Here is a 25,739-nt window from a genome sequence, read left to right as displayed (position 1 = left end):
AACTGAGCATTGCCTCCGTAACTTCATGGACCAACTCTATAAGTGTGTGTTGCTAATCTCTTGCAGTACAGAAGAATACTCATTACATGATGATTTTCGATGGCTTTGTCATCCTGACTTGCTTCGCTTCATTAATTCTCTGCACCCGGTCGGTGGTTAAAGGAATTCAGCTCCAGCGGGTGTGTACGGGGTATTGTGTGTTTATTCCTTTCTAGTAATGATACTCTAGGTGCAAATATTTTAAAAATGTATTGACTGTTACTCCCCTCCCCCCTTTCTGACCCCTCTAATTCTCCCCTAAAGGAATATGTCACCTTCTTCCTCCTCCATTTTAAGAAGGAAGTTTCCGTTACTGATCAAATGGCGTTTGTGAATGGATGGTACATTTTGATTATTGTCAGTGACATGTTGACTGTTGTTGGCTCAGTCCTGAAAATGGAAATCCAGGCTAAGGTAAGAGCTTCTGCTGCTCACAAAAGCTCCAGTGTTAGACTTGTATTCGCTGTTGTCCAGAAACTGCGTAGCCAATGAAATGTGATCTTGGGCTGCACTGAAAGGCATAGCCTGAAAGAATAAGGAAGTGATAGCTCCATTATATGGCAACTCCGTGGCATAATGTGGATAAAGCAATGGGCCTGGAGTCAGGAAGATTGATCTCTCCGAGTTCAAATCTGGCTACTTCCTAGCTGTATGACCCTGAGCAAGTCACTTAACCCTGTTTGCCTCAGTTTCTTCATTTGTAAAATGAGCTGGAGAAGCAAATGGCAAACCACTCTAGTATTTTTGCCAAGAAAACCCCCAATAGGGTCACAAAGAGTCTGAAATAACTAAGCTATAAAAACAAACGAGTGGTAGTGGTAGAGTCGTGACTCAGAGATAATATTTGTAAAAGAACTTAGTGCAGAGTTTAAAAACATGGTAAGCACTTCACAAATGCCTGTTTCTTTCCTTCTGCCTCATTTGTCTTACAGAAAGCCACTGGACTCTTGTTCAACATTAAGATGTTAAATAATACTGTTCTTTAACATGTAATTGGTGCCTTTTTTCTTAATATCAGGATGTTCCTACTGACCTGTTGTTTCTATTAATAGCCTTCAGAGTTACCTGTTGTGACAGTTGGCATTTCTGGAGCTCCTGAAGGTCTGCAAAGTGCCTTACAAATATTCTCTCATTTGATCTGCACAACCACCCTGTAAGGTAGCTGCTATTATTTTCCCCATTTTGCAAATAAGGCAACTGAGGTACATAGAGGCAAACTCTGCCTTGCCCAGGACCCCACAGCTAGTAATTGTCTGAGGCAGGATGTGATCCAGGTTTTCCTTACTCCAGGTCTGGTGCATCTAACTGCCCCACTATTAAGTGGGGTTGGCTGAACCTGAAAAATATCACGGCAGGACTTAGCAGAGGGGTCCTTAATCTGGACTGCAAAATTGTGCACTTTGTACATGTTTCTCTTTCTATGTCTAGAAACTCATCTCTTATAGAATACAGGAGTGACTGTAAGAAGTGTTAGATCTCTTTGGGTCAAATTATTTTACTTTCCTGTGCCTCATTTGCCCTATTTGTAAAATGAGTCTCTTGGTGCTGAGGGCAAGTAGATGGCACAGTAGATAGAGCACCTTGGGCCTGGAGTCAGGAAGATCTAAGATCTGATCTGGTCCCAGAAACTTATTAGTTGTGTCACTTAACCCTGTTTGCCTCAGTTTCCTAGTCTGTAAAATGAGCTGGAGAATGAAATGGCCAACTGTTCCAGTAGCTTTGCCAAGAAAACCCCAAATGTGGTCACAAAGAGTCAGATGTGACTGAAAACTATTGAAAGACAACAAAACCTCTATTGAGTCTCTACTCCCATAAAGTCATTCATTGGAAAGCACTAGACTTGTAGGTTATAAGGCCTGGGTTTAAGTTTCACTTCTGCCATCTGCTAGCCATGTGACCTTGGGTGACTGACTCAGTTTCCTCATTTGTTGAATGAGAATAATGCCATTTGTCTTATTACATTCACAGTATTATGGGGAGCATAATTTGAGATAATAAATGCGAAGAGATTTTGAATACTACAAACCATACATATGTATATTATAAATTCTATAAAACCTGTCACATTTTATAGTTTATAATATAGTATTATATCACATATATGATAAAACATTACATTACATGTGAATTTTATATAGTATGTAGAATTGTAGTATATTTCATATTGCATAGTATTTTTTACATATGGTATGTATACTAAAACATTACATATTCCCATATGGCATGATCTCACAGCCCTCAACAATCTTGAGTTTCCTCCTCAGAACTTTCTCCAACAATCCAACGGGCATTTATTAAGCAGCTACTATGTTTCAGACACAGTATTGGGCTTACTTACTAGCTGTGTGATCCTTAACCTCTATAGGACTCAGTTTCCTTAATTATAAAATGGGAATAACGATAGCACCTACCTCCTAGTATTGTGAGGATCAAATGACATAATGTTTCTAAAATGCTTAGCACAGTGCTTGGCACATAGGTACTATATAAAGGCTAGCTATCCTTATCATCATCATCATCATTATCATCATTGTTAATTATTATTATAGAGTGAAGTCAGCCCTGTACATGGGTGGGAAAATGTCACATTTTCAATATGACTGTTATGCACACATTAATGAACTTAAGCTACGGCATATAAAAGGTGGGAGACCCATGCTTCCAATGTCTCTCTGTCTAGAGCCTGACCAGTTATGATGTCTGTAGCATCCTTCTGGGGACCTCGACCATGCTTGTGTGGCTCGGAGTCATTCGCTACCTGGGCTTCTTCCAGAAGTACAATGTAAGGTCTTTTTCTCAGAATCTCTGGGGTGGTTGGCATTTCTTTGAGGTCTCCTCATTGGACTCACCAATGGCACTTCTTTCCCACAGCTCCTCATTCTGACTCTTCAGGCTGCTTTACCCAACGTGATTAGATTCTGCTGCTGCGCCGCCATGATCTATCTGGGCTACTGCTTCTGTGGCTGGATTGTCTTGGGACCTTATCATGTGAAGGTGCGGAGAAGCAGTCCTGTTTCTCAGGCCATGCCTGAGTGCCAGTCACTTAGGACTCCTGGGGCAAAGAAACAAACAAATCAGTTTAGATTTAGTCCCTGCTTTGCAGTTTTGGGAGCTCCTATGGGTGGGCAAAATTGCATACATTTTGATCTTTTTTGCTGACTTTCTTTAAAAAAGAAAAGTTCTCATTATAAGGAATGACTCTTTGGAGGAAGGGTGGATGCAGGTGTATGCATGCTGGAGCCAGCTCCAACCTGCTTGCCCAGGCAGTTGTTCAGTTTTCAGTGTGAACATTTAAACCTTGGAGATCTCTGAACATTACAAATCAAGGCTTGATTTATCATTTTGTTAATAGCCAAGGCTTAAGAAAATGATGGGGGAAGTGTTAATGATACAAATTAGGGAAAGGAAGGGGAAAGGAATAATTATTTACATAGCTCTTCCTATCTGCCAAGCAGTGTGTTAAATGTTTTACAAATACTATCCTATTGGATCTTCTCAACACCCCTGCTAGGTAGGTGCTGTTGAGTTTACAGTTGAAGGAATGGGAGGCAAATAGAGATTAAATCACTTGCCTGGGGTCGCACAGCTATGAACTATCTGAGATCAGCTTAGGTCTTCTTGACTCCAAACCCAGAACTCAATCAAACATGCCTCTTTAAAATAAACTTAATTATACTAAATTAATCTTAAAAATGTTCCATGTGTACAATTCCCCTCCACCAAAGCCAATTGTTAAATGTTTACTGGTTGATATATGGAGAAATTAAATGACGCGTAAACAATAAAACATTTTTTAAAAAATTAGATACAAACATTTGAGATTCAAAATTTAATTTGTGACCAGCTTGAGAAACTTTGAATTCTCAGGATCCAGAAAGTATATAGTAAATTGTGTAAATATATGCTACTAGAAATTGCTGACCTTTATCTAACGCATCACAGTTTGCAAAATCCTTTATCTCATTCGATGCTGTGCTTATCATCCCCATTTCATAGCTGAGAAAACTGAGGTTCAGAAATCTTAGTCTCAAAGTTTGCCAAGCACTTGGATACTGCAGTTATCATCCACATTTCACAGTTGAGAAAACAGGTTCTGAGATCCCAGCCTGTTAGAGTGGGACAAGTCAGAAAAGCTAAGTCTGAATCCTGTCACCCTGGCAAAGTGCTTGACCTCTGGATCTCAGTTTACTTTTCTGGAAAAAGAGGTAGTTGAGCTATTCAGAGCATTAACATTCCTTCCAGCTTTCCTGTGTTCCTAGGTCACTTGTCAAGAGTTAGTAAATATTAAGCTCTTATTATGTGCCAGGGCTGCTAGGTGGTGCCCTAGTGCATAGAACCTGGGCTTGGAATCAGGAAACCTCAGCTTTCTGAGTTCAAATCCAGCCTCAGATTCTTCCTAGCTACGTGACCCTGGACAGGTCACTTCACCTCGGCTTGTCTCACTTTCCTCAACTGTAAAAGGAGGATAATGGCACCAATCTCCCTGGGTTGTTTTGAAAACCAAATGAGATATTATTTGTAAAAAAGTGCTTAACAGAGATATGGCGTATAGTAGATGCCATTTAAATGGTTAATTCCTTTCCCTTCTTTTAAAAATGTGCAAAAATAGCTATATAGAAACGAGCTAAAAATTCAAGTTGCAGATTTTGAAAATTCATTTAAATCACTGTTTCGAGTCTAATATCTTCAACTGGTTTCCTTCAAGTCTCAGTTCAGATCTTACCATTTTGGGGGAAACCTTCTATGTCCCTCTAGCTTGTGGGACCTTTCCCCTCTCACATTACCTTCTATTTCCTCGGCAGTTGTCTTGTACCGACCTAGTTCTTGTTTTTGTTTTTGTTTTTTTGGTTTTTTTTTTACCACTTGTCTTTCCCATTAGGATGTGAACTGTCTGAGGGGAGTGACTATTTGGACTCGTTTTTGTATCCCAGCTGCCTAGCACTGTGTCTGGTATAGGTGATATGCAAATACTTGTTGACTGATTGCTTTAGCTAGGTTGATAGCCCCTCCTAGCCCTGGTTTATGAATCATTTCTGAAATAGATAAAAATCTCACTCTTTGAAAAAGTAGAAACAAGGCTTGGACTGGCAGCGTGATGAGATTGGTTACAGCCTGGCCTAGTTCATGCCTCTGTTAAATGGGGCATGAAGAAGGAACAGCTTGTCTTGGGGAAGTGATGGGATAAACCAGAACCTATGATGTGATTGATGCAGTAAGCACTGGCCCTGTCCCCCTGATCAGGATTTAAACCAAGAGTTTTAAACTAATTTTTTTTGGTGCCCTAGACCCGCTGAGCAGTCTGGGGAAGCTGATGGACCGCTTCTGAAAATAATGTTTTTGAATGAATAAAAGACATAGGTTTACAAAAGAATCAATTATTTTAAAATATAGTTTTCAATTTAAAAAAAATCCACAGACCTCAGGTTAAATTTTAAAATAAATTTAATTTTTTAAAAAACAGATTCACTTCTGTAGCTACCAGATAGACCCAATAAGGTGGTATAGTGAATAGATCATTTGAACTTAAGTCAAGAAATTGTTCAGTTGTTTCTGAATTGTTGTGACTACATTTGGAATTTTCTTGGCAGAGTTCCTACAATTATCCCCATTTTGTAAATGAAGAAGTGTCTTGCCACCTATCGAGTGACTAAAGGGGTGGAGCGGGGATTTGAAGTGTCTGAAGCCATATTTGAACTCAGGAAGATGATGACCCTTCTTAACTTCAGGCCCTGAGCTCTATCCATTTCCCCATCCCTGTCAGTTGCCTAAATCAGGAAGACCCAGATTCAAATCCTACCTCAGACACTTTTATTATAGGGCAAACTATTTAACCTGTCTGCCTCAGTTTCCTCATCTATAAAATGGGGATATAATACCACCTTCCCTATCAGGGCTGTTGTGAAGATAAAATAAGATAATGTTTGTAAAGTGTTTTGAAAACTTTTAGAAGCACCATACAAATACTAGCTATGGTGAGCTGTTAGTATTAGGACAAACGTGTTGCATTGGATTTGGAGACAGATGACATTTATTCGAACCCTTACTGTGGAATTTAAAACCTGTGTGACCTTAAGCAAGGTACTTCAACTCCCTGGGTGTTGGTTTCCTTATCTATTCAATGAAGGGGTTGCCCTAGATTGATGATATCAAACCCAAGTATAAATAAATGGAGGCCACTCATCCATACCTAAGGATCCCTGCAGACCCCATTCTGACTTAGTTTTACAATCTAATATATATGTTTTACTGTATTTTTATTTATTTTGCTAACTATATCCCAATTACATTTTACTCTGGTTCAGGAAGCACTCAGGAGTTTTGGTCACCTCAGTGAGCTTGGCACCACTGGCCTGGGTAAACTGTGTTGTTTAGTCATTTCAGTCATATCAACAACTCTTTGTGACCCCATTTGAGGTTTTCTTGGCAAAGATACTGGAGTGGTTTGCCATTTCCTTCTCCAGCTTATTTTACAGATGAGGAAACTGAGGCAAACAGGGTTAAGTGACTTGCCCAGAGTCACATAGTTAGTACATGTCTGAGGTTGGATTTGAACTCAAGACTTCTTTACTCCAGGCCCATCTCTTTATCCAGTGTGCCACCTAGCTGCCTGCCTAGCTGGTCCTGCTGGTCCTCTCCAGCTTTAAATCCATAATCCTCTATAATGTTTGAAAGTGGTGCCAGAGACATCAGGGATCACTCTTGAATGCTGTGTCATGAAAAGTGTCCAGGTGTGAAAAAACCATGAATTTTAAAGAGTATGTTTGTGTATTTGTCTTTTCAGTTCCGGTCCCTAAATATGGTCTCTGAGTGCCTTTTTTCTCTCATAAATGGAGATGACATGTTTGCCACATTTGCAAAAATGCAGCAAAAAAGTTACTTGGTTTGGTTGTTTAGTCGGATCTACCTCTACTCTTTCATCAGCCTCTTTATCTACATGGTTTTAAGTCTCTTCATTGCCTTGATTACTGACACCTACGAAACAATCAAGGTAAGTCTGACAAGCCCACAATTCCAGGTGGAGAAGGATGTTCTATCAAGGGCAGATCTCAGAAGGAGAAGGCTGCTCCTTCCATATGGGACTTAGAACTTTAGAGGCAGGAAAAAAAGAGCATAGAACCATTGGAGGTCCTCACTGGGAAGAGGAAAGAACTGTCATCTCAAAGATACTGAAACAGAGTAGTGAGGGAGGAAAAAACTTTGAGTTTCTGAAGGACTCAGGGCTTTACCTCAAAGCATCTCTCCCTGCCACATGACATAGCTGACAGACTGAAAGATTGGTAATCAAGAAGACCTGTGTTCAAATCCCCACCCCACTCCCTTAGCCACTTGATAGGTGGGGAATGCTGAACAAGATAGTTTCTTCATCTGCAAAATGGGGATAATTGTAGCACCTATCTCACAAGGTTATTTCTGGGAAGGGCTTTGCCAACCATTTCTTCTCTGACATACTTTCTAACTTTCTAAAAGGTATTACAGGAGGTGGTGACCCTCAGGCAGAAAAGTTGGGAACTTCAGGAAACCAAATCTAAACGTTGGGGTGAAGAATGTCCAGTCTTTTATGCAGCCAGCTGTGCTCCCATCCTTTGGAATACGATGTGCTGTTTTCTAAAGCTTACAGTTACATTCAGTCACTTGGAAGCCAGGTCAGAACACATTGTACTGTATGGTTATATGCCCATGGATTACCTTCCATGCCTAAAGATGGGAAGAAGAGATTTAAAGATGGTGTGGTGACTTAGACTCTAAGTTTCTTTGATCATGATATTTACAATGTGTTTGGGCTCAGAGCTAATAAACATAAGAGTTAGCAAGTGGTTAAATAACTTCAGGAAGGTAGAGTGGTGCCATATTGTTTCAGTTGGTTTCCAGCTGCATCTGACTTCATGATCCCATTTGGCAGAGATACTCTAGGAGTGGTTTGCCATTTCCTTCTCCAGCTCATTTTACATATGAGGAAGTTGAGGCAAGCAGGGTTCAGTGACTTGCCCAGAGTCACACAGCTCTCAAGAATCTTGAAGCCAAATTTGAACTCAGGAGGATGAGTCTTCCTGACTCTAGGCTCAGTACTCTATCCCCTAAGTCACCTAGCTACCCAATTAGAAAAGTGCCAGAGTAGAAAGTTCCAGATTAGGAGGCAGAGGACTTGAGTTTGAATCCCAGCTCTGTCAAGTATTACTCATGTGACCTTGAACGAGTTGCTTAAGCTTTCTAGACCTGTTTCCTCTTTTGTAAAGTGAAGAAATTAGACTAATTCACCTTGTAGGTCTCTAAATCTATAATCCTATGACGTTGGCACTTGACAATAATATTGAAGACCCATCTTAATACATGTGATAAAATATAACCAGACATGATTTGATTCAATTCAATAAATATTCATTATAATTAGAATACTGAGCTATTTAGAAAAATTTATGAGGCTGTCCTATAGAAAAGAGGCTTAGCCTTTTATTCATAGGAAGGGACCCCAGAGACCATCTAGTCCAGTCTCTACATGAACAAGAGCCCACTCTAATATTCCCCACCATCTTATCTTTGATTTGAAGACCTCCAGGTGGATGAACTCATCCCCTCCCAAGGTAGCCCTTTTCAGTTTGGGACAGCTCTGATTCTTGGGAAGTTTTTCACGTCAGGTTTAAATTTACCTTATTAAAACTTATGTCTCTTGCCCCTACTTCTGCCCTTGTGAGGCCAAGGCAAACTCTATCTATTCTCTTTTCTACTCGATAGCCCTTTGGAGCCTGAAGGCCCCAATCATTGCTTTGGAATTTCCAATTCTTCTCCTTTCCCCCCCAAAAAAAGTCTTCCCTTCTCCAGTGTAAACATCCATAGTTCCTTCATCATAGATAGCATGATCCTAAGCTGTAGAGGACTGTCCCAGACACTCTCCAGCTTATCAGTTGGCTATTTAGTGGCATCTTTTTCTACAATTTTAATTTGCATTCATCTTATGAAGGGTGATTTAGAGCACATTTTCATACAGATGCTTATAGTTCACAATTTTTGAAAATTGTCCATGTACTTTGACCACTTCCTTACCGGGGAGCAGCTTTTGGTTACGTGAGGTTCATTGGTCAAGAACTGCTAGAGCCTTCAGAGACCCCATATTCCTAGCTTTTTCATTTTACAGATGAGAAAACTGAAAGTCTCCTGATAACAGCAATAGGACTAGGGCCAGCGCTTCAGAGAGGAGTCTGATCAAAGCAGAGTATGGTGGGATATTTACTTCCCTTGTTCTTAACACAGAGTTTATTCCAATTTGCTCTGTGATCTGCCCATGAGCCATGGATTCTGCCCATGGATTCAGAGCATTTGCTGACTGAAGTTAACCGACTGAAGTTGAAAAATAACTAAATAGATAATTGGCAACCATTCCCCTCATGGATGCTACAAATCCTGAACTACAAATTTTAGGGTCACCTGTAAGCTAAAGCCAGCCTTCCCCAAAACTTTCTTGCTTCCCCTTCCCACCACACTGAAGTCTAATAACTGAAAGTCATTGGTCACTCTGCAAATGAAGAAAGGGAGTGTCTTGCTCAACATCACTCACCTGTCAAGTGGCTTAGGGGGGAATTTGAACCCAGGTCTCGATTCCCAATCTTGCAGTCTGTTCACTATGCAAGGAGAGATGCTTTGAACATTTCAGAAGGTCACCAGTGGGGTCACAAATCCATACATAAAAATCCCTACTGGTTGACTGTTGATTTAGGAAACCACAAATTGGCATTACCTATGTTGCATTGTATTTTTACTTGTTTTGTTAAACATTTCCCAATTACATTTTAATCTGGTTCCAGTGGCACTTAGGGAGTTCTACAGTTTGATGTCTCTACATTAGACTAGCTAGAATCCTGGTAATCACATGATCCCTGAGCAGTTTCCTTCAGGCTGATGTGGAAATAAGGAAGATCTTTCAAGGACAGGGTGTTGCTAGGGCGGTGGTGTTCTGGGAAAGATTTTTTAACAGATGGCACTCGGAGGAACATATGCACAACACAGTTTTCTGCTTAATCTACATTCTTTATATTGTATCCATCACTTTCTTAAGACTAGACAATGACAAATCAAGGCCCAAGTTGTGGAATTTACTGATTTCTGAGGTGTAAATGTTCACACTGGAAATTTAACAATCAGCTCTTGTTAAAGGATGTAATTCTTATTTTCCTCCATGTTCCCACTCCCATGCTGTTCTATTGACACCTTACAAGGCAGCTCCTGTTGCTCCCTTCCTAACCTCCTCACCCTTTTGGATCTGTAATGGGAGACTAGTTTCTCATTTAAGTGAGATAATGTCTGTAAAGTGCTTTGAGAACTTCAAAGCTAGTATGTATCTTTTATTGTTACTGTTATTGACACTCCAACCCACTAACCCTACACACTATCTCCCCTGCACTTAAGACTAAAATGATGTCACTCACTGAAGGATTCCCTGGATCCAGAGGAAATGCTCTCACACAAAATAGACTTCTATCCCAGTTTCACTCTGATCTGACCAGAACTCTTTGTAATTAATACCCAGAGAAATAAAACTGAAACTTACAAAAAGATTAGTTATCCAGCCCTTCCCCTTCATTTTACAGATCAGGATAACTGAGGCTCAGGTCTTAAGTGACCTCCCAAGGGAAAATCAGTTTGTTATTTGGGTCAGTCACTTGAGGGCCCTTTGCCTGTCTTTTTTCATCAATTAAAAGAAAGGGGGGGGATCATGATAGCGGCTATCAACCAGGGTTGTGAGGATGGCATAATATTTGTAAACTGGCAGGCATATAGCAGGTGCTAGCTAGTAGAGCTAGTCATAGTGATAGGAGTAGCGGTAGTAGTATAGCTGTTGCCATTTTCATCATCATTGTAATTGTAGGGTCTTCATCTTAGAATGAGAATTAGAGTTTAGAGCTTCTGGTAACTGGCGTTTGATAGCAATTCTTGATATAATGTGAAAGGGTAGTTCGTAGCTTTTTTAGATTTAGAGCCAGAAGGAACAGCTGGATGTCTTAGGACATAGAGTAAAATCAAGATAAGCTGAGATTCTAATCCAGCCCCAGACACTTGCTGTGTCTGTGACCCTGCACAAGTCACTTAACCTCTGTACTTCATCTTCTTTATCTGTAAAATGGACTACAGGGAGTGTGTGTGTGTGTGTGTATATGTATATACATATATATATATATGTATATACATATACATATATGTATATATATTTCTGTCTGATGGTAGCCATCTCCAGGGTGGGGGAGGAGAGAAGAAAAAAAGGGAAAAAATAAAAAAATAAATTTATATAATATTTTATTATATATTTAAAAGAAATACTAAGTTGTACATAATAGATCTGCGATTTCATGTGCAATCATTTTTTAAAATTATATTATGTTATGGAAACACTTCTTTATTCCATGAATTAAAAATAAAAAATATAATAAAATGGGGCACACAGAGGTTAAGCTGTTTATTTTTTCCATATCCCCCTTCTAGAATGTAAAGTTTCATCCATTCATGGTTTTTTTTATTTTTAAACATTCTTCTCCTTTTTCAAAAGCCCCAATTCCTACCTTCTAGCACAATGGTGACCAACAGTCAGGAAGACCTGAGTTCAAAACAGGTCTGAGGTACCTACTACCTATATGGTTCTGGGCCAGTCATTTAACCTTTACCTCAGTTTCCTCACCTGTAGAAGGAGGATAGCAATATTACCTACCTCTCAGGGTTGTTGTGAGGATCAAATGAGATGCATATGGAGAGCACTTTGTAAACGTTAAAGGATTACGTAAATACTGTTGTTATCATTATTATCATGTAATCCCAAACCTTTCATTTTATAGAAAAGGAAACTGACGTTAAAGGACTTGTCACCTACGATCCCACAAGTAGTTAGTAGCAGAACCAGGTCCTCTGACATGACAGCACCCCTTCCACTGTATCATGGATACTTGCTTGGAGGAAATCTTTTCAGTGATCTGTTTTAGAGTGGATTTACAGTTGTTTTACAGAGGATATTAAAAGTATAATTCCTTTCCCTTTCCTCTCTAGCATTACCAACAAGATGGCTTTCCAGAGACTGAATTGCACACATTTATGTCTGAATGCAAAGATCTGCCCAACTCTGGTAGATACAGGTTGGAAGAGGAGACCAGGAAGTCTCTCTTCTGCTGTTGTAAATAGTAAGTCTCAAATTCCTGATTACCATAAAGTACAAAGTGACAAATAATTTGGAGATCACCAGCTTATGGTGGAAGTGGGATTCCTTGTTCTCAGAGGAGACACCAAGTTGTTGGGTTATACATGTTCACTGAACATTTGTTTGGTTAAAAGCAGTGTTTAGAATGCTTTGGGGTTTTATGAGTGCTTTGGTGGAATGCTCTTTGAAGGAGAGGAATACTCTGCTTCTTTTTAATAATCAAAGATTATCTTATTTTAGTTTGCTCTTTCTGCCATATTTTGTACTCATTTTTTCTAGTTGCTACTTCTGTTCTGCTTCCTACAAATGTCGTTGCTCCTTGACCATCCAGTACTCTCCCCATCAAATCCAAATATAAAAATGTAAATGAAAAGATGACTAATGGGAAAAGTACATGTCCCTGATGAAAGTTTGCATTAATTTTCTCCCATCAGCAGACTTTGATGATCAGAAATGTGATGTGGAAAAGAAAAGACAGAAGCCACCACTAGGGTTTGATTTGGGCGTAAAACCCTAGTTCCCAGTTTTGAGAAAGCCAGGGAATAAGGCCATTCATAGCATTATAATTGTTAGAAATAGAATATGAAAACTTTTTTTTTTGAGACATAAAGAAACAAGAGGCCAGGAGAGGGAAGGTGACTTAAAACATTTTATATTGTGCTCATGACTGATGAAAATTGTATATTTGATGATTTTTCATATAAAGGAGTTTCTTAGCACATCAGTCCGATGGAAAATAGTAACAAGATTTAAAATTTTAAAATTTATTTTATTTTTAATTTAACAACAATTTCCATAATGTATAATAAAAAAGATGATTTCACATGAAACTGAAAATCTATTAAGATAAGATTTTTACAAGTATTTTTTCCTGTGGTTGGGATGGGGTGGGGGTAGGGTAGAGATTTTGTGGTTATTGGTGTTTTAGAACAACAGATATGTTTTAAAAGATCACTTGTCCGGGTTACCTTACAGGGACTTTACCTTTCGAAATTAAAAAAAGTTGTCTTCCATTTCTGAGGTTCCTGAAAACATGTATCTTAGGAATAACATAAAGATGCAAAAATAATTTGATTTTTGATTCCTCCTTATAATCTCCTGTGTGGAGCATTTCTTACGCCATTTATTAAAGTAGAAACGAATTTGAATGACTTTCAAACAGTGAAATAAGGAGTTTCTTAAGTAGGAAAGTGGGCCATTTGTTTTTTTTTCCAGAGGAAATTGACAAATTCTATGTGTATTTTATCTTTAAAGGTCTTAGTGATGAAAGCCTTGAAGCTGTGAAGTCTCTCTGCTATTATCAAGTATTGAACAGCGGTAATGACCAAGTGTGTCTGAAATGGAAGATTTTGAAGGAAAGTGAATGTAGGATATTGTGTGTGTGTGTGTGTGTGTGTGTGTGTGTGTGTGTGTATTTAAACAAACTCAGAAAAGTAGAAAATTAATATGTATCTCCTTTTGGGTGCATTTTCCTAGGCCTATAAGTTCTGATTATATATACATACATACATGCATGCATGCATGCATGCATACACATATGTGTGTGTGTGTCTGTCCCATAAGTTCTGCTGTTTGTATTATGTCATTGTTAGAATTTCATTGTGGAGTAGGTGTTTCAAAATTGTGCTGTTTAGCTTGATGGAGAGGCAACCTGGCATAGGAGATGATATCCTGCCCTTAAGAGTCAGGAAGGCCTACCTCCAAAGCATACTCATTGTAGGACCATAGACATTTCACTTAATCTCTCACTGTCCCCGAAACGCTCTAACCAAGTCTGCCATTTTTTTAGAATTCAATTTTATTTTATTTTCAATTCCAAATACTCTTCCTCTCCCTTTCTCACCCCCACCCATTGAGAAGGCAAAAATAAGTGAAAATCATTACAAATTATGTATAGCAAATCACATATTACAGGAGAGTTACCAACTTGGGCTGTTGGAAGAAATTTCCATACTGGGAAACCCTACCCCTGATGTAGATAAAAATCATCTGATTAGTCCATCTTGGCTCTCTTCTTTCCCCTGGGTCTTCTGGAGAGACAGCAATAGCTACAGAAATGTCCAAAGTATTTGGGTGGAACAGGTTCAAACAGAAAATATTGGCTTTAGAGATATAGTAAGTGTCCAGAGAGCTAGGGCTAGGTTTTTGTCTTTGGATCCCCAGGGACTAGAAAAGTACCTAGCATGTAGGGTTTAGGGATAAGGAGTGGACCTGTGATTTCATCATGTAGGAAACTCCGAGATGAAGAGATTCCCTGAACTAATGTAGATTGGTACCTTTTCTGAAATTTAAAATCTTAGAGAACCGCCCTGTAGCATTGAGAGTCATGGGACTTGTCAAGAGTCAATCAATTAAGTATCAAAGATCAAACTTGAACCCAGATTTTCTTGACTTGAAGCCTATTTTATAGCCAGGTCATCTTTAACCTGGCACATAGAGGGCATTTAATAAATGCTTTTTGAGTATAATTTGATTGAATTATAAGCTTGGAGTTTTGATTACTCTTCTAGGATTAAGCTTCTGGTTGGGGAACATGTTACTTTGTTGGGTTTATTTTTTCCCCATTCAACTCACTACCCCTTCCCCCATGCTCCAAGCTCCCTTAAAAGGCTAGGAGACCATGATAAGGGGAGAACAATAAATTTCAGTAGCGGTGTCCATTGCCAAGAGAGGCTCTCCTAGACAGAGACTTTGCCCAAGAATTGTGAGACTGATCATTGAATATGTTTTTAGAATTGTTTCCAAACAAATATTCTAGTGTGGGATGGTGGGGGAATAATAATAATGGAATGATGATAGTAATACTGATAACTAGCCCTTAATAGCACAAAATTTATTTTTATTTTATTATTTTAATTGTGCTAAGACTTTTACAGATATCTCATTTGGTTTGGCTGAATATATATGGGGGAGCTGACATATTGTCATCCCCTAGTGCTATGGAATGATGCCATCTTTTGCCATCTTTTGCTCAGATACCAGCTTCAAGGAAACAACAGGGTGTGTTAGCTGTATGAACAGCCCAATGAGAATGTTGCCATCCTTGGCAAATGGTAGAGAAGACAGTTTCCTGGAGATGTGGAAAAGATCTGGAGTCTTTTATGGTCAGATCAGCCTCTAGTCCAGGAGACCAGTGAGCAGAGTGAGTTTGAATAGGCTTAGGCAGGTCTATCGCACTGGGGGATGGCAGGAAAATGGGGACGTAGGGGAGCTGTAATTACCTTTGAACAAATGGAGCCAGACTTGGGAGTCAGGAAGACTCTTCTTCCTGAGTTCAAATCTAGCCTCAGACACTTACTAGCTGTGTGACCCTGGAAGTCACTTAGCCCTGTTTGCCCCAGTTTCCTCATCTGTAAAATGAGCTGGAGAAGGAAATGGCAAACCATTCCAGTACCTTCACCAACAAAATCCCAAACAGGGTCACAAAGAGTTGGACACAACTGAATAATAACAAAGTAGAGCTACAGGAAAATACTTGGCACTTAAAGCTGCCTTGTTTCTCTTTACATTTTTTTAGCCCTAAAGGGTTGAGCCAATGAACCTACAGTAGTGGCTGAGAGTTTGAGCAAGTTAATAAGCTCCTCTGAATCTAAATTAGTATCTCAAATGAGATAATATTTGTAAAGCACTTAGCAAAATGCCTGGAATATAGTAGACTTGTTCCCTTCCCTCTCTTCTACCCTCCACTGACATCCCTGTCCATGTACACACATATAATCCATGCCAAGTTAATCTGTGCAAAAATAGAGTTCATTGACCTAAGGCTAGAAAAAGAGAAGGTCAGGTTTGTCCTGCTGTAAGCATTGCACTTGGTTTTGTTTTTGTTATTGTCCCGGACCTGTGATTTCAACACTGCAGGGTATTCCTGGTATAGAAACTTCCTCTTTCTATGTATAGATTGGTAATTCTTCTGTAACTTAAAAGAGTTGCCTGGGTACTAAGAGATTAAATCACTTATTCAGGGTCTCTTAGTCAATATGAGTTATAGTTAGGACCTGAACCCAGATACTCTCAATTCCAAGGACAGCCACGACTGCTCCATCTAGTAGCTAAATTTGCCTCTTTCCTGAAAATATCACATTGACTCTAATTGTTAGAAGAAAGGCTGTATGTACAGGCTAAGAATATTAAAGCTTGTTCAGAATATAATTGAGAATGATTCCATCTGTTAAACACCAAAATATAAATCCTGAAAATCAAAGGAGAGATGAACAAAATTGATAGCCAAAAAAAAAAAAAAGAAAGAAAACCAAAACCACACCATTGAATTAATAAATAAAACTAGGAGCTGGTAAAAAAAAAAAAAAACCCACAATAAAACAAATATGTTAGTACCCACAACTTGATTTAAAAAAAAGAAGAAACCCCAATCAACAATATCAGAAATGAAAAAAGTGAATTCACAGCCAACAAAAAGAAATAAAGGCAATTATCTGGAACTATTTTGCCTTACTCTATGCCAATAAAACTGACAATGTAAATGAAATGGATGCATATTTACCAAAATGTCAATTGCCCAGATTAATCTTATCTTAGAAAAAGAAACTGACCACGTTGCAAATGAACTACCAAAGAAAAAATCCCCAGGAACAAATAGATTTACAAATTCTAACAAACATTTAAACTTCAAATATAAAGTATTTTTTTTAAAAGGAAAAGAAGGGATCCTACCAAACTGCTTGTATGACATAATTATGGTCTTGATACTTAAACTAAGGAGAATCAAAACAGAGAAAGAAGTCTGTTGATCAATATCCCTAATGAATATTGATGTAAAATTAAAAAAATATATTAACAAAGAAACTACGGCAAAATAGCATGTTTACACTAAGAATGCATGGCTGGTTCAATATTAGAAAAATTATAAACATAATTGACCATATTAATAACAAAAACAATAAAAATCATATGATCATATCAATTGATACAGAAAAGGGTTTGACAAGAAAAAGCATCCACTCCTGCTAAAATAATTACAATGCATAGGAATAAATGGAGCTTTTTCCCAAAAGATAAATATTATCTATCTAAAACCAGCATTATTTGTAATGAGGCTAAGTTACTTCCCTTCGCAGAAAGATCAGGGGTAAGTCAAGGATGTGCATTATCCTTACTGTTCAATACAGTGCTAGAAATGCTAACTATAATAGTAATAATGTAAATAAATAATAGTAATAATACAAGAAAAAGAAATTGAAAGAATTAGCACTGACAAAGAGAAAACCAAAACCAAAAAATCACTTTTATTAGAGAACCCAAGAAAATTAACTAAAAAACTAATAGAAACTATTAACTTTTGCAGAGTTGCAGGATGTGAAATATACCCATGCAAATCATCAGCATTTCTATATATTACCAAAAAAAAAAAATACAGCAGGAAGAAAGAGAAAGAGAAATTTCGTTTATAGACAGCATAAAATACTTGGAGTCTACCTTCCAAAATACACATAGGAAGTATATAAACACAATTACAAAACACTCTTCACACAAATAAAAACATCTCAATAATTGAAGAAATATTAATTAATCATGGGTAGGCAGAGCCAATATTATAAAAATGACAATAGCACCTCAGTTAATTTACTTCTTCAGTGAATTGAATTCCAAAGGATTACTTTACAGAACTAGAAAAAATAATAGTAAAATTCATCTGGTGGAACAAAAGATCAAGAATTGCAAAGGGAATTAATTTAAAAAGTGCAAACAAGGGGGCCTGATAGTACCAGATCTCAAACTATACTACAAAGTCATAATAATTAAAATGACTTGGTGCTAGATAAGAAATAGTTTGATCAGTGAAACAGAGTAGGTACTGATATATAGAAGCAAATGACCACACTAGCCTAGTGTTTAACAAACCCAAAGATCCTAGGCGTTGGGACCAGAACTTACTCTTGTGATTTCATGGTGTGTTGTGGGGTTGTCTCAAATGAATTCACAGACTCAGACCATCTCCAACTTGAGCAAAGGCATATATTGAGAGTGATGCCTCTCAGGAAGTGGGCTAGTTCCAAAAGGAACTTATCAGAGGAAGACAGAGATTTTTATAGGGCAAAAGATGCAATTATATCATTACATATTAAATATTAAATTACCAGAATATTAAAATACCAGAGGAGTTTATTAAGGGATAAAGTAAGAGGGGATGGGTCCTAGCCTCAGTGGAACTATGTATATGGCTACCTATAATGCATAGAGAAAAACCCATTTGATGGGCTTTTGTATGTATGATAATATTATAATAAGCCTCCTTACATCACAGGTTCACCTAAAGGAGGCATTTGTATGTATGTATCTATCACATAATGGTATTATAATAAGCCTCACTACATCATAAGTTCACCTAAAGGATAGCTTTTGCTATTACTACACAGCTACCTACTTAGAGAAAACCCTTTCTGTTGTTTTGGAGTCCACATCCTGCTCTGACATCCTGGTAGTGCTGCTTTCTGCTTGACTGACTCTTGTGGTTCTGTCTGAGATCAGACAGATGTGGTTGTGGCTGAGTGCATGGACACACCTGCTGTTTCTGTGAGAAAAATGAGAATTGGGTCTGTGGGCAATGGCTAGCTAGAGGCAGTGACTAGGATTCCATCACTCTCAATTCAATAAGAAACTGAAAAGTAGCCTGGCAGAAACTACCTGTGGACGAACAGCTCACATCATACATCAAGACCAACTCCAAATAGGTAAATGATTTAGATATAAAGAGTGCTGTAATAAACACATTAGAAGGTCATTGAAGAAATTATCTGCCAGATCTATAGATTGAGGAAGAATTCGTGATCAAATAGGAAATAGTTTCACAGAAGGTAAAATGGATAGTTTTGATTACATAAAATTAAAAAGTTTCTGTACAAACAAAACCAATGCAGCTAAAATTAGAAGAGAAATGGGAAACTGGGAAAGAAAATCTCTTAAGCATTTCTGTGATAAAGGTCTCATGTCTAGAAGATATGGAAAACATTCAAATTTATAAGAATAAGAACCATTCCCTAATTGATAAATTGTGAAAGGGTATGAATAGGCAGTTTTCAAAGGGAGAAATCCATAGCCATGTGAAAAAAATGTTCTAAATCAGTAAAGATTAGAGAAATCCAAATTAAATCCGAATTAAAGCAACTCTGAAGTACCACCTTGCATCCATCAGATTGGCTAAGATCACACACACACACACACACACACACACACACACGTACACATACACACAAGGAAATGGACAAATGCTGGAGGGGCTATGAAAAAATCTGTGCACTGTTGGTGGAACTATTAACTAGTTTGATCATTCCAGAAAGCAATTTGGAACTATGCTGCAGCCTGTGTGTATTCTTTGGCCCAGCAATAGCACTATAAGGTCTATACCCCAAAGAGACCAAAGAAAGAGAAGGACCTGTATGTACAAAAATGTTTAGAGTGGTATCTTTTGTGCTGGGAAAGAACTGGAAACCAGAGGAATTCCCATAGAGAATGACTAAACAAGTTTTGGTGTATGTGTTTGTTGGAATGCTGTTATGCTATAAGAAATGATGAAGGGGTGGTTTAGAAAAAGCTGGAAGACTTATATGAACTGATGCAAAGTGAGGGTGAAGAAAACAGTTTTTACAATAACAGTAATGCTGTAAAGACCAACAACTTTGAAAGGCTGACAAACTTTGAACAACATGATGAACCAGAGGATTCAAGACGAAACATGGTATCCAACTCCAGATAGTAAAGGGATGAATTCAGAGTGAATATTGAAATATATTTGTTTTTTGAACATGGCTAATGTGAGAATTTGGGTTTCTTTTGGCTATATATATTTATACTGGGTTTTGTTTTTCTTACAGAAAAGGTGGGAGGGAGAGAATCTGAAACTGAAAATAAAATAAAATTTAATTTTAAAAACTAGTCATATACATTCAAAAATTTGTAAAATGTGTTCATATTCCAACATATTATTTATAGCAACAAATTAATGACAAATACTTATTTAAAATTATAATGTACTCATTCTTATATGTGACCTATTAAGTCTAGTCTGGAGAACTCTCATTTTCTTCATGTCATCTTTTATGATTTCCCCTCCCCCAACCCAATTTTAACCTACCATTGGCAATAAAACATTAAGATGCTTTAAAAACGTTGCATTTTCATAGTTCCTCTGTGTCAGCACAGTTTTATAATTGAGGCAATATGGTATTTTGACTTAGCTGAGTAATGTGGTACTTTTTTGTCTCTCTGATGGGTGATAGGAAATACCATGGACTAATATTACAGCCAGGGTATTTTAATCATTTTCAAGTTTCATATTTCAAAGCAGATAAATTTGCATGCAGGCTAGAATCACAAACCTGTTAAGTCCTCTTCACTCTAGGCCTTACTTTCAGTGACTAATTGTTTGGAAAATAGGTATGTTGTTTGATTTCCTAATTCCTGAAGAGTCACTGTTAGCATACTGAAAAATGAAAGGTGAAAAATGTTTTGCAAATATTTGGGAATTCGATAAAACCTGAGTCATGTTGTAGTTCTTTGAGGGGAAGAAGAGAGAGGAAACCACACAATAATTAGTTGTATCGACCTCCATCTTTAGACTTCATACATTTTAAGTTTTATCTTTAAAGTTTTAATAATTTTCATTATAGTAAATTATACTCCTCTTTTTCTAGTTTTCCTGGTTTTCAGCTGGCTGAGGTTGATAGTACTTTCAGGCTTATCACTGTTAGAATGAGATTGTCTTTTCTGTGTGATGTTCATTTTCTTGTTACAAAGCACAATCCCACTAATATGTGTGTGTACTATGGCTTTAACTTCACCCTTCTCTTGCTATCACTTTCTCTATGCAAGGGTGCCCTTTGAGACAACTCAGACATGAGCTGATTATAAAATTTTCAGTGTGAGCATCTGCATCTTGGAAATCAACAAACTCTACAAATCAGAGCTTGATTTATTGTTTTATTGATTGCTTAGAATGCTATGAAGAAATGTTAACATCACAGATTAAACTTAAAAGTTATATCATGGGTACTTTTTTGGGGGTGGGTAGGAGAAGAGTTGGTTGTTAAACACTTACTAGCACACTCCTGCCTATATGTGTTTTCTGTCCCTATTAGAATTTAAGATCCTTGAGGGCAAGGATGGTTACTCTTTTGTATTTGTATAGGGCCTAGCATGTTGGAAGTGCTAGTGAAGCAGCTAGGTAGCTCAGTGGATAGAACCCTAGACCTAGGAAGACCTGAGTTCAAATCCAGCCTCAGATACTTACTAGTTGCATGGTCTGGACAAGTCATTTAACTTCTGTCCACCTCGGTTTCCTCAATTGTCCAATGGGAATAATATTAGCACCTACTTCTCAGGGTTGTCATGAAGGTGAAAAGAAACTCTCCCTGACTTCTCGATCTCCAGAAGCTCATCATCCTGCAAGATGAATTCCATTTTGGTACTCATACCTCCTTAAGTCCTTTTCTACCCCATCTCTAAGACTTCATTTCCCTGGTTCTCTCCTCTTCCAGCTTCTTTTTATGTGTTGTCTTTCACTATTAGATTGAAAGGTCCTTGAGGAAAGGGACTGCTTGATTCTTTTTGTATCCGCAGTGCTTAGTAGGTGATTCATATGTTTGTGGATTCTGTAAAGTGCTCACCACAATCCTTGCCTGACACACAGTAGGCATTTAATAAATGTGTATTCCCCTCCTCCCAATAAATGCTTTTTCATAAATTTTTCAAATTTTTCATAATTTGTTCCTCCATTAGGAATGATGGAGCAAGTACCAGGCTGAGGTGCTGGAAACCTGAATATGCAGAAAGTTGTCCTGCATAGTTTGAAGTGGCCAGTAGAATTTTCTAAGTTTCTTAGGGTCATGGACCACTTTTTTTGTCTGTTTTTTAATCTTCCTGCCTACAGCATCTAGCTCAGTGCCTGACACATAGCAGGTGCTTAAGAAATGCTTATTCACTTGAATGAATATTTCACCCTGATGGATTTGTCCCAAGGATGTGGTCAAAAGAGCCTTCCCTTCAGGCTAGGTCTTTGGGAAAAAAGGTATATGTTCCTGGGAGGAAGGGGCTCAAATCTAAGCACTAAATTCTGACGCCAATCCCCCACTGCCCTATGGGAGGTGATGATGGTGAATCAGGTGGCTAGAAGTATCTGCTGTCTGTCACTCCTCCTTTGGAAGCTAGGATGCTCATAGTGATCCTGAAACAAGTACATAGTCCAGACAACTAACGAGGGACAGTGTGGTACAGGACAAAAAGCCTGGATTTGGAGTTGGAAGGCACAGGTTCATATCCTGGCTTTTCTATATCCTACTCATGGTACCTTTGGCAAGCCTTTAAAACTCAGTTTCCTCCTCTATAAGATGGGAGGGAGAGTGCACTGGATGGCCTTATCTATGGTCCCTACCAGCTCTAGTTGGATAGTCCTATTACAAATCAACAAACACTTTGTGATTTTCCAACTTCATTCATAATATAAAGAGAAAGTGTACTAGTTGAATTGTTTGGTTTTGAATCCAAAAGTTCCCTTTGCCAAGTTCAGGAAGGCCTCCCAGAGAAGACAGTAAAAAGAACCTCCCTTTTAATTTTCAAATTGTTTTTCTTTTTCATACATACTTGCTGACAAGAAGACTCAGCTGTTGGCTGAACATATTTTGCCTGGGAGTTTTTGTTTTGGCCTTGGTGGGGATTATATTAGCCTGGGGCACTCCCAATAAGGAAACTCCCACCACCATTGCAAATGAACTGCTTCTCTAGAAGTTATGGTCTTGTACTTTAGAGTTACCTTAGAGCTCTGAGATGTCAAGTGACTTACCCATGGTCACACAACTAGCAAGTATAAGAGGACTTGACCTTAGTCCCTTCTGATTTCAAGGTTAACTACACTCACTACACACACATACACACAGAAAGTGTGGTCTAAAGATTCCTGGGGACCTCAAAAATCCTCTTGAGGGTCTGTGAGGTCAAAATTTTAATTTCTAATGTGATGAATTCAAATAGACCACTCACATAAGCAAAAGCTTTTTGGGGTCCTCAATAATCTTAAGACCATAAAGGGATCCCAAGACCAAAAATTTGAGAACTGTTGGGCTATATCATTTCATCTCTCATTTGGCTGAAGTTACTTCTACATTTATACCATATTCTTCCTGATAAGAATAGAAGCCATTTTTTGTTCTCATCATATCAACAAAATAATGAGAAGTGGAAAGCAAAACTGTTAAAGTTCTGCCATGAAAGTGATGGTTTTTGGGGGGGGAGCCAAATTTGAGGAATACATAGATAGACAGGTAGACAGACAGATAGAGAGGTTAGATAGGTAGGTAGATGGATGGATGAACAGATAGATTAGATAGATAGGAGAGATAGATAGACAGACAGTAAGGATGGAGATATGGACATGCAAAACGAGGTCAGGGAGGGGATAGATGATGGAAAGTAGGAAGTGCCACCTGGTAAGATCATCTTTGATGTTTAAATTAAAAATATGGGATCAAATAATGGACTCATTAAAGTCATGCCTTTCCTTGTTTCCTTTCATAAACAACCGCGTTTTTCCATTATGTCTCCTACTAAATCACCTACATTGGCATCATAGTCTATTACCATCCTTAATGCCATATTATAATAAGAACAGCAACAGCATTTATATAGTGCTTACCATGTGCCAGGCGATGTACTAAGTGCTTTACGGTGATTATTTCTTTGATCTCCACCACAACCCTGGGAGGCAGGTACTATTATTATCCCCATTTGATGGGTGGGGAAACTGAGGCAAGCAGAGGATGAACTACTTGCCCAGGATGACACAGTGTTTGAGGGTGAATTTGAACTCAGGGCTTCCTCACTGTAGGCTCTGTGCTCTCTCCACTGCACTATCTATTTCCAGTAGAAGGCAAGTTTCTTGAGGACCTCCTTTTGTTTTTTGTCTCTGTCCTCAGTACCTAGCCCAGAATCATCTGAATTGATTTTACCTGAGTATGGAAAAAAGATAGAATTGCGTGGTCTACACACTGATAGCCTGCTGGCTTACGTAAACCACACATGCCGGAAACCCTTTGAGACTATGGCAACATTACAAATATTTGTTGAGTTGAATTGAAATGGATGTTTCAAAGTTCAGCTAGAGAAAGCAACCTAGTTGCAGGGCCTAACTATTAACTTCCTCAGTATTAACTAACTTGGGTGCATTTGGCCATCCCCTTGGGTGTCTTCAAGCCAAATCGCTGAAAACTGAGACCATTAATATGACACAGTGTATAATAATGATGCAATTATGCTGGAAGGAAATTGCTTTTATGACACACTTTTCTCTGGAAAACAAAAACAAAAACAGAAATATTAAGCATATTTCAAGTTTAAAATAAAGGCAGGAGTTTACTGTTATATTTAATTCTACAAACAATAATTAAGTACTTTCTAAATGCTAAGTGCTGTGTGAGGCACTGAGGTGAAAGCTAGAGAAAAACTAAAAGGTTCCTATTTCCCTTCAAGGAGTTTGCTTGCATTCTACTGGAAGATACTGTGTGACTCTGGACAAGTCACTTTAATCTCTATCTGCCTCAGTTTCCTCAGCTGTAAAATAGGAATAACAGGGTTGTTGTGAGAATCAAATAAAATATTGTTAAGCACTTAACACAGAAGAGATACTCCATAAATGCTAGCTATTTGGAGCCAGAAAGGACCACAGAGGCTGCCTACTTCAATCCCTCATTTTACATATAGGAAAACTGGGACTCACAGTGTAACTAACTTGTTCAGGATCACTCAGGTAGCAAGTGGCAGAGATGAAATTTGAATTCAGGTCCCTCTGACTCACAGTCTAGCATTTTTTCCCCTACTATGTAATACAATTTAAGCACTTAAGGACTAAGAATCAGCAAAGACAGGACTAAGGAAATGGCACACCCCTGAAATTAGCCCCAAGGGAAACTAAGGATTCTAAATGGAGATGAGGAAGAATGCCTTTCGCGCATGGCAGGCAGCCTGTTGTAAGGCTTTACTAAGGGAAGGGGAATCAGAGAATCCTAGATTAGAACTAGAAAAGAGCCGGTTGAATCCAACCCCCTCATCTTTACAAATGAAGCAACTGAGAGACAGAGGTTAAGTGACTTGACCAGGGTCATGTAGCCAGTAAGTGTCTAAGGGAGAATTTGAACTCAAGTCCAAGGCTATCTACTACACTCTGGAATGGCAAACCTACCAGTTTCGTTGGAAGAAAGAGTAAATGACAGGAGTAATGAGAAATAAACCTAGAATGACAGACTGGGACAGGGGGTAAAAGGCCTTAAATGCCAAACTGAGAGAAGCTTTGTGCTAGAGGTAATAGGGATGAGAGGGGAACAGAGAAAATAATTAGGAAAATAATTGTAATATTCCATGCAACCACATTCCTTTTTTTCTTTCTTCCTCTTCCTCTTCTCATATCCCAGTTTTGTCTTTTCAAGGATATAAGTAAATATCAAGTTTTGAATACCAATTATATTCCCAGTGTTGTGCTAGGACTGTAGGAAAAGCTAATTATCCATTCCAATTCTTTTGCTGCCGC

At 38.3% G+C, this 25,739-nt stretch overlaps 1 protein-coding gene across 2 annotated transcripts in view; it reads left to right on the top strand.

Moving 5' to 3' along the window:
• The window catches only part of MCOLN3 (mucolipin TRP cation channel 3), a 49,339-nt gene extending 29,236 nt beyond the window's left edge, over positions 1–20,103 (top strand). Inside the window, exons 8-15 of one of the 2 annotated variants that reach the window (XM_072648908.1) lie at positions 67–179; positions 304–453; positions 2,720–2,821; positions 2,911–3,033; positions 6,821–7,027; positions 7,507–7,682; positions 12,064–12,194; positions 13,466–20,103. In XM_072648908.1, the coding sequence (XP_072505009.1) occupies positions 67–179; positions 304–453; positions 2,720–2,821; positions 2,911–3,033; positions 6,821–7,027; positions 7,507–7,682; positions 12,064–12,194; positions 13,466–13,656 (1,193 nt within the window). In that variant the 3' untranslated portion in view covers positions 13,657–20,103. The remainder of the gene's footprint in view (positions 1–66; positions 180–303; positions 454–2,719; positions 2,822–2,910; positions 3,034–6,820; positions 7,028–7,506; positions 7,683–12,063; positions 12,195–13,465) is intronic. The other variant, XM_072648909.1, reaches the window with a different exon arrangement.
• Positions 20,104–25,739: the final 5,636 nt, after the last annotated feature.

The sequence above is a fragment of the Notamacropus eugenii genome, chromosome 2, assembly GCF_028372415.1.
Source record: "Notamacropus eugenii isolate mMacEug1 chromosome 2, mMacEug1.pri_v2, whole genome shotgun sequence".
Classification (NCBI taxonomy): domain Eukaryota; kingdom Metazoa; phylum Chordata; class Mammalia; order Diprotodontia; family Macropodidae; genus Notamacropus; species Notamacropus eugenii.
Note: the sequence above shows the minus strand (reverse complement) of the source record. Positions and strands in the feature narration are given on the sequence as shown.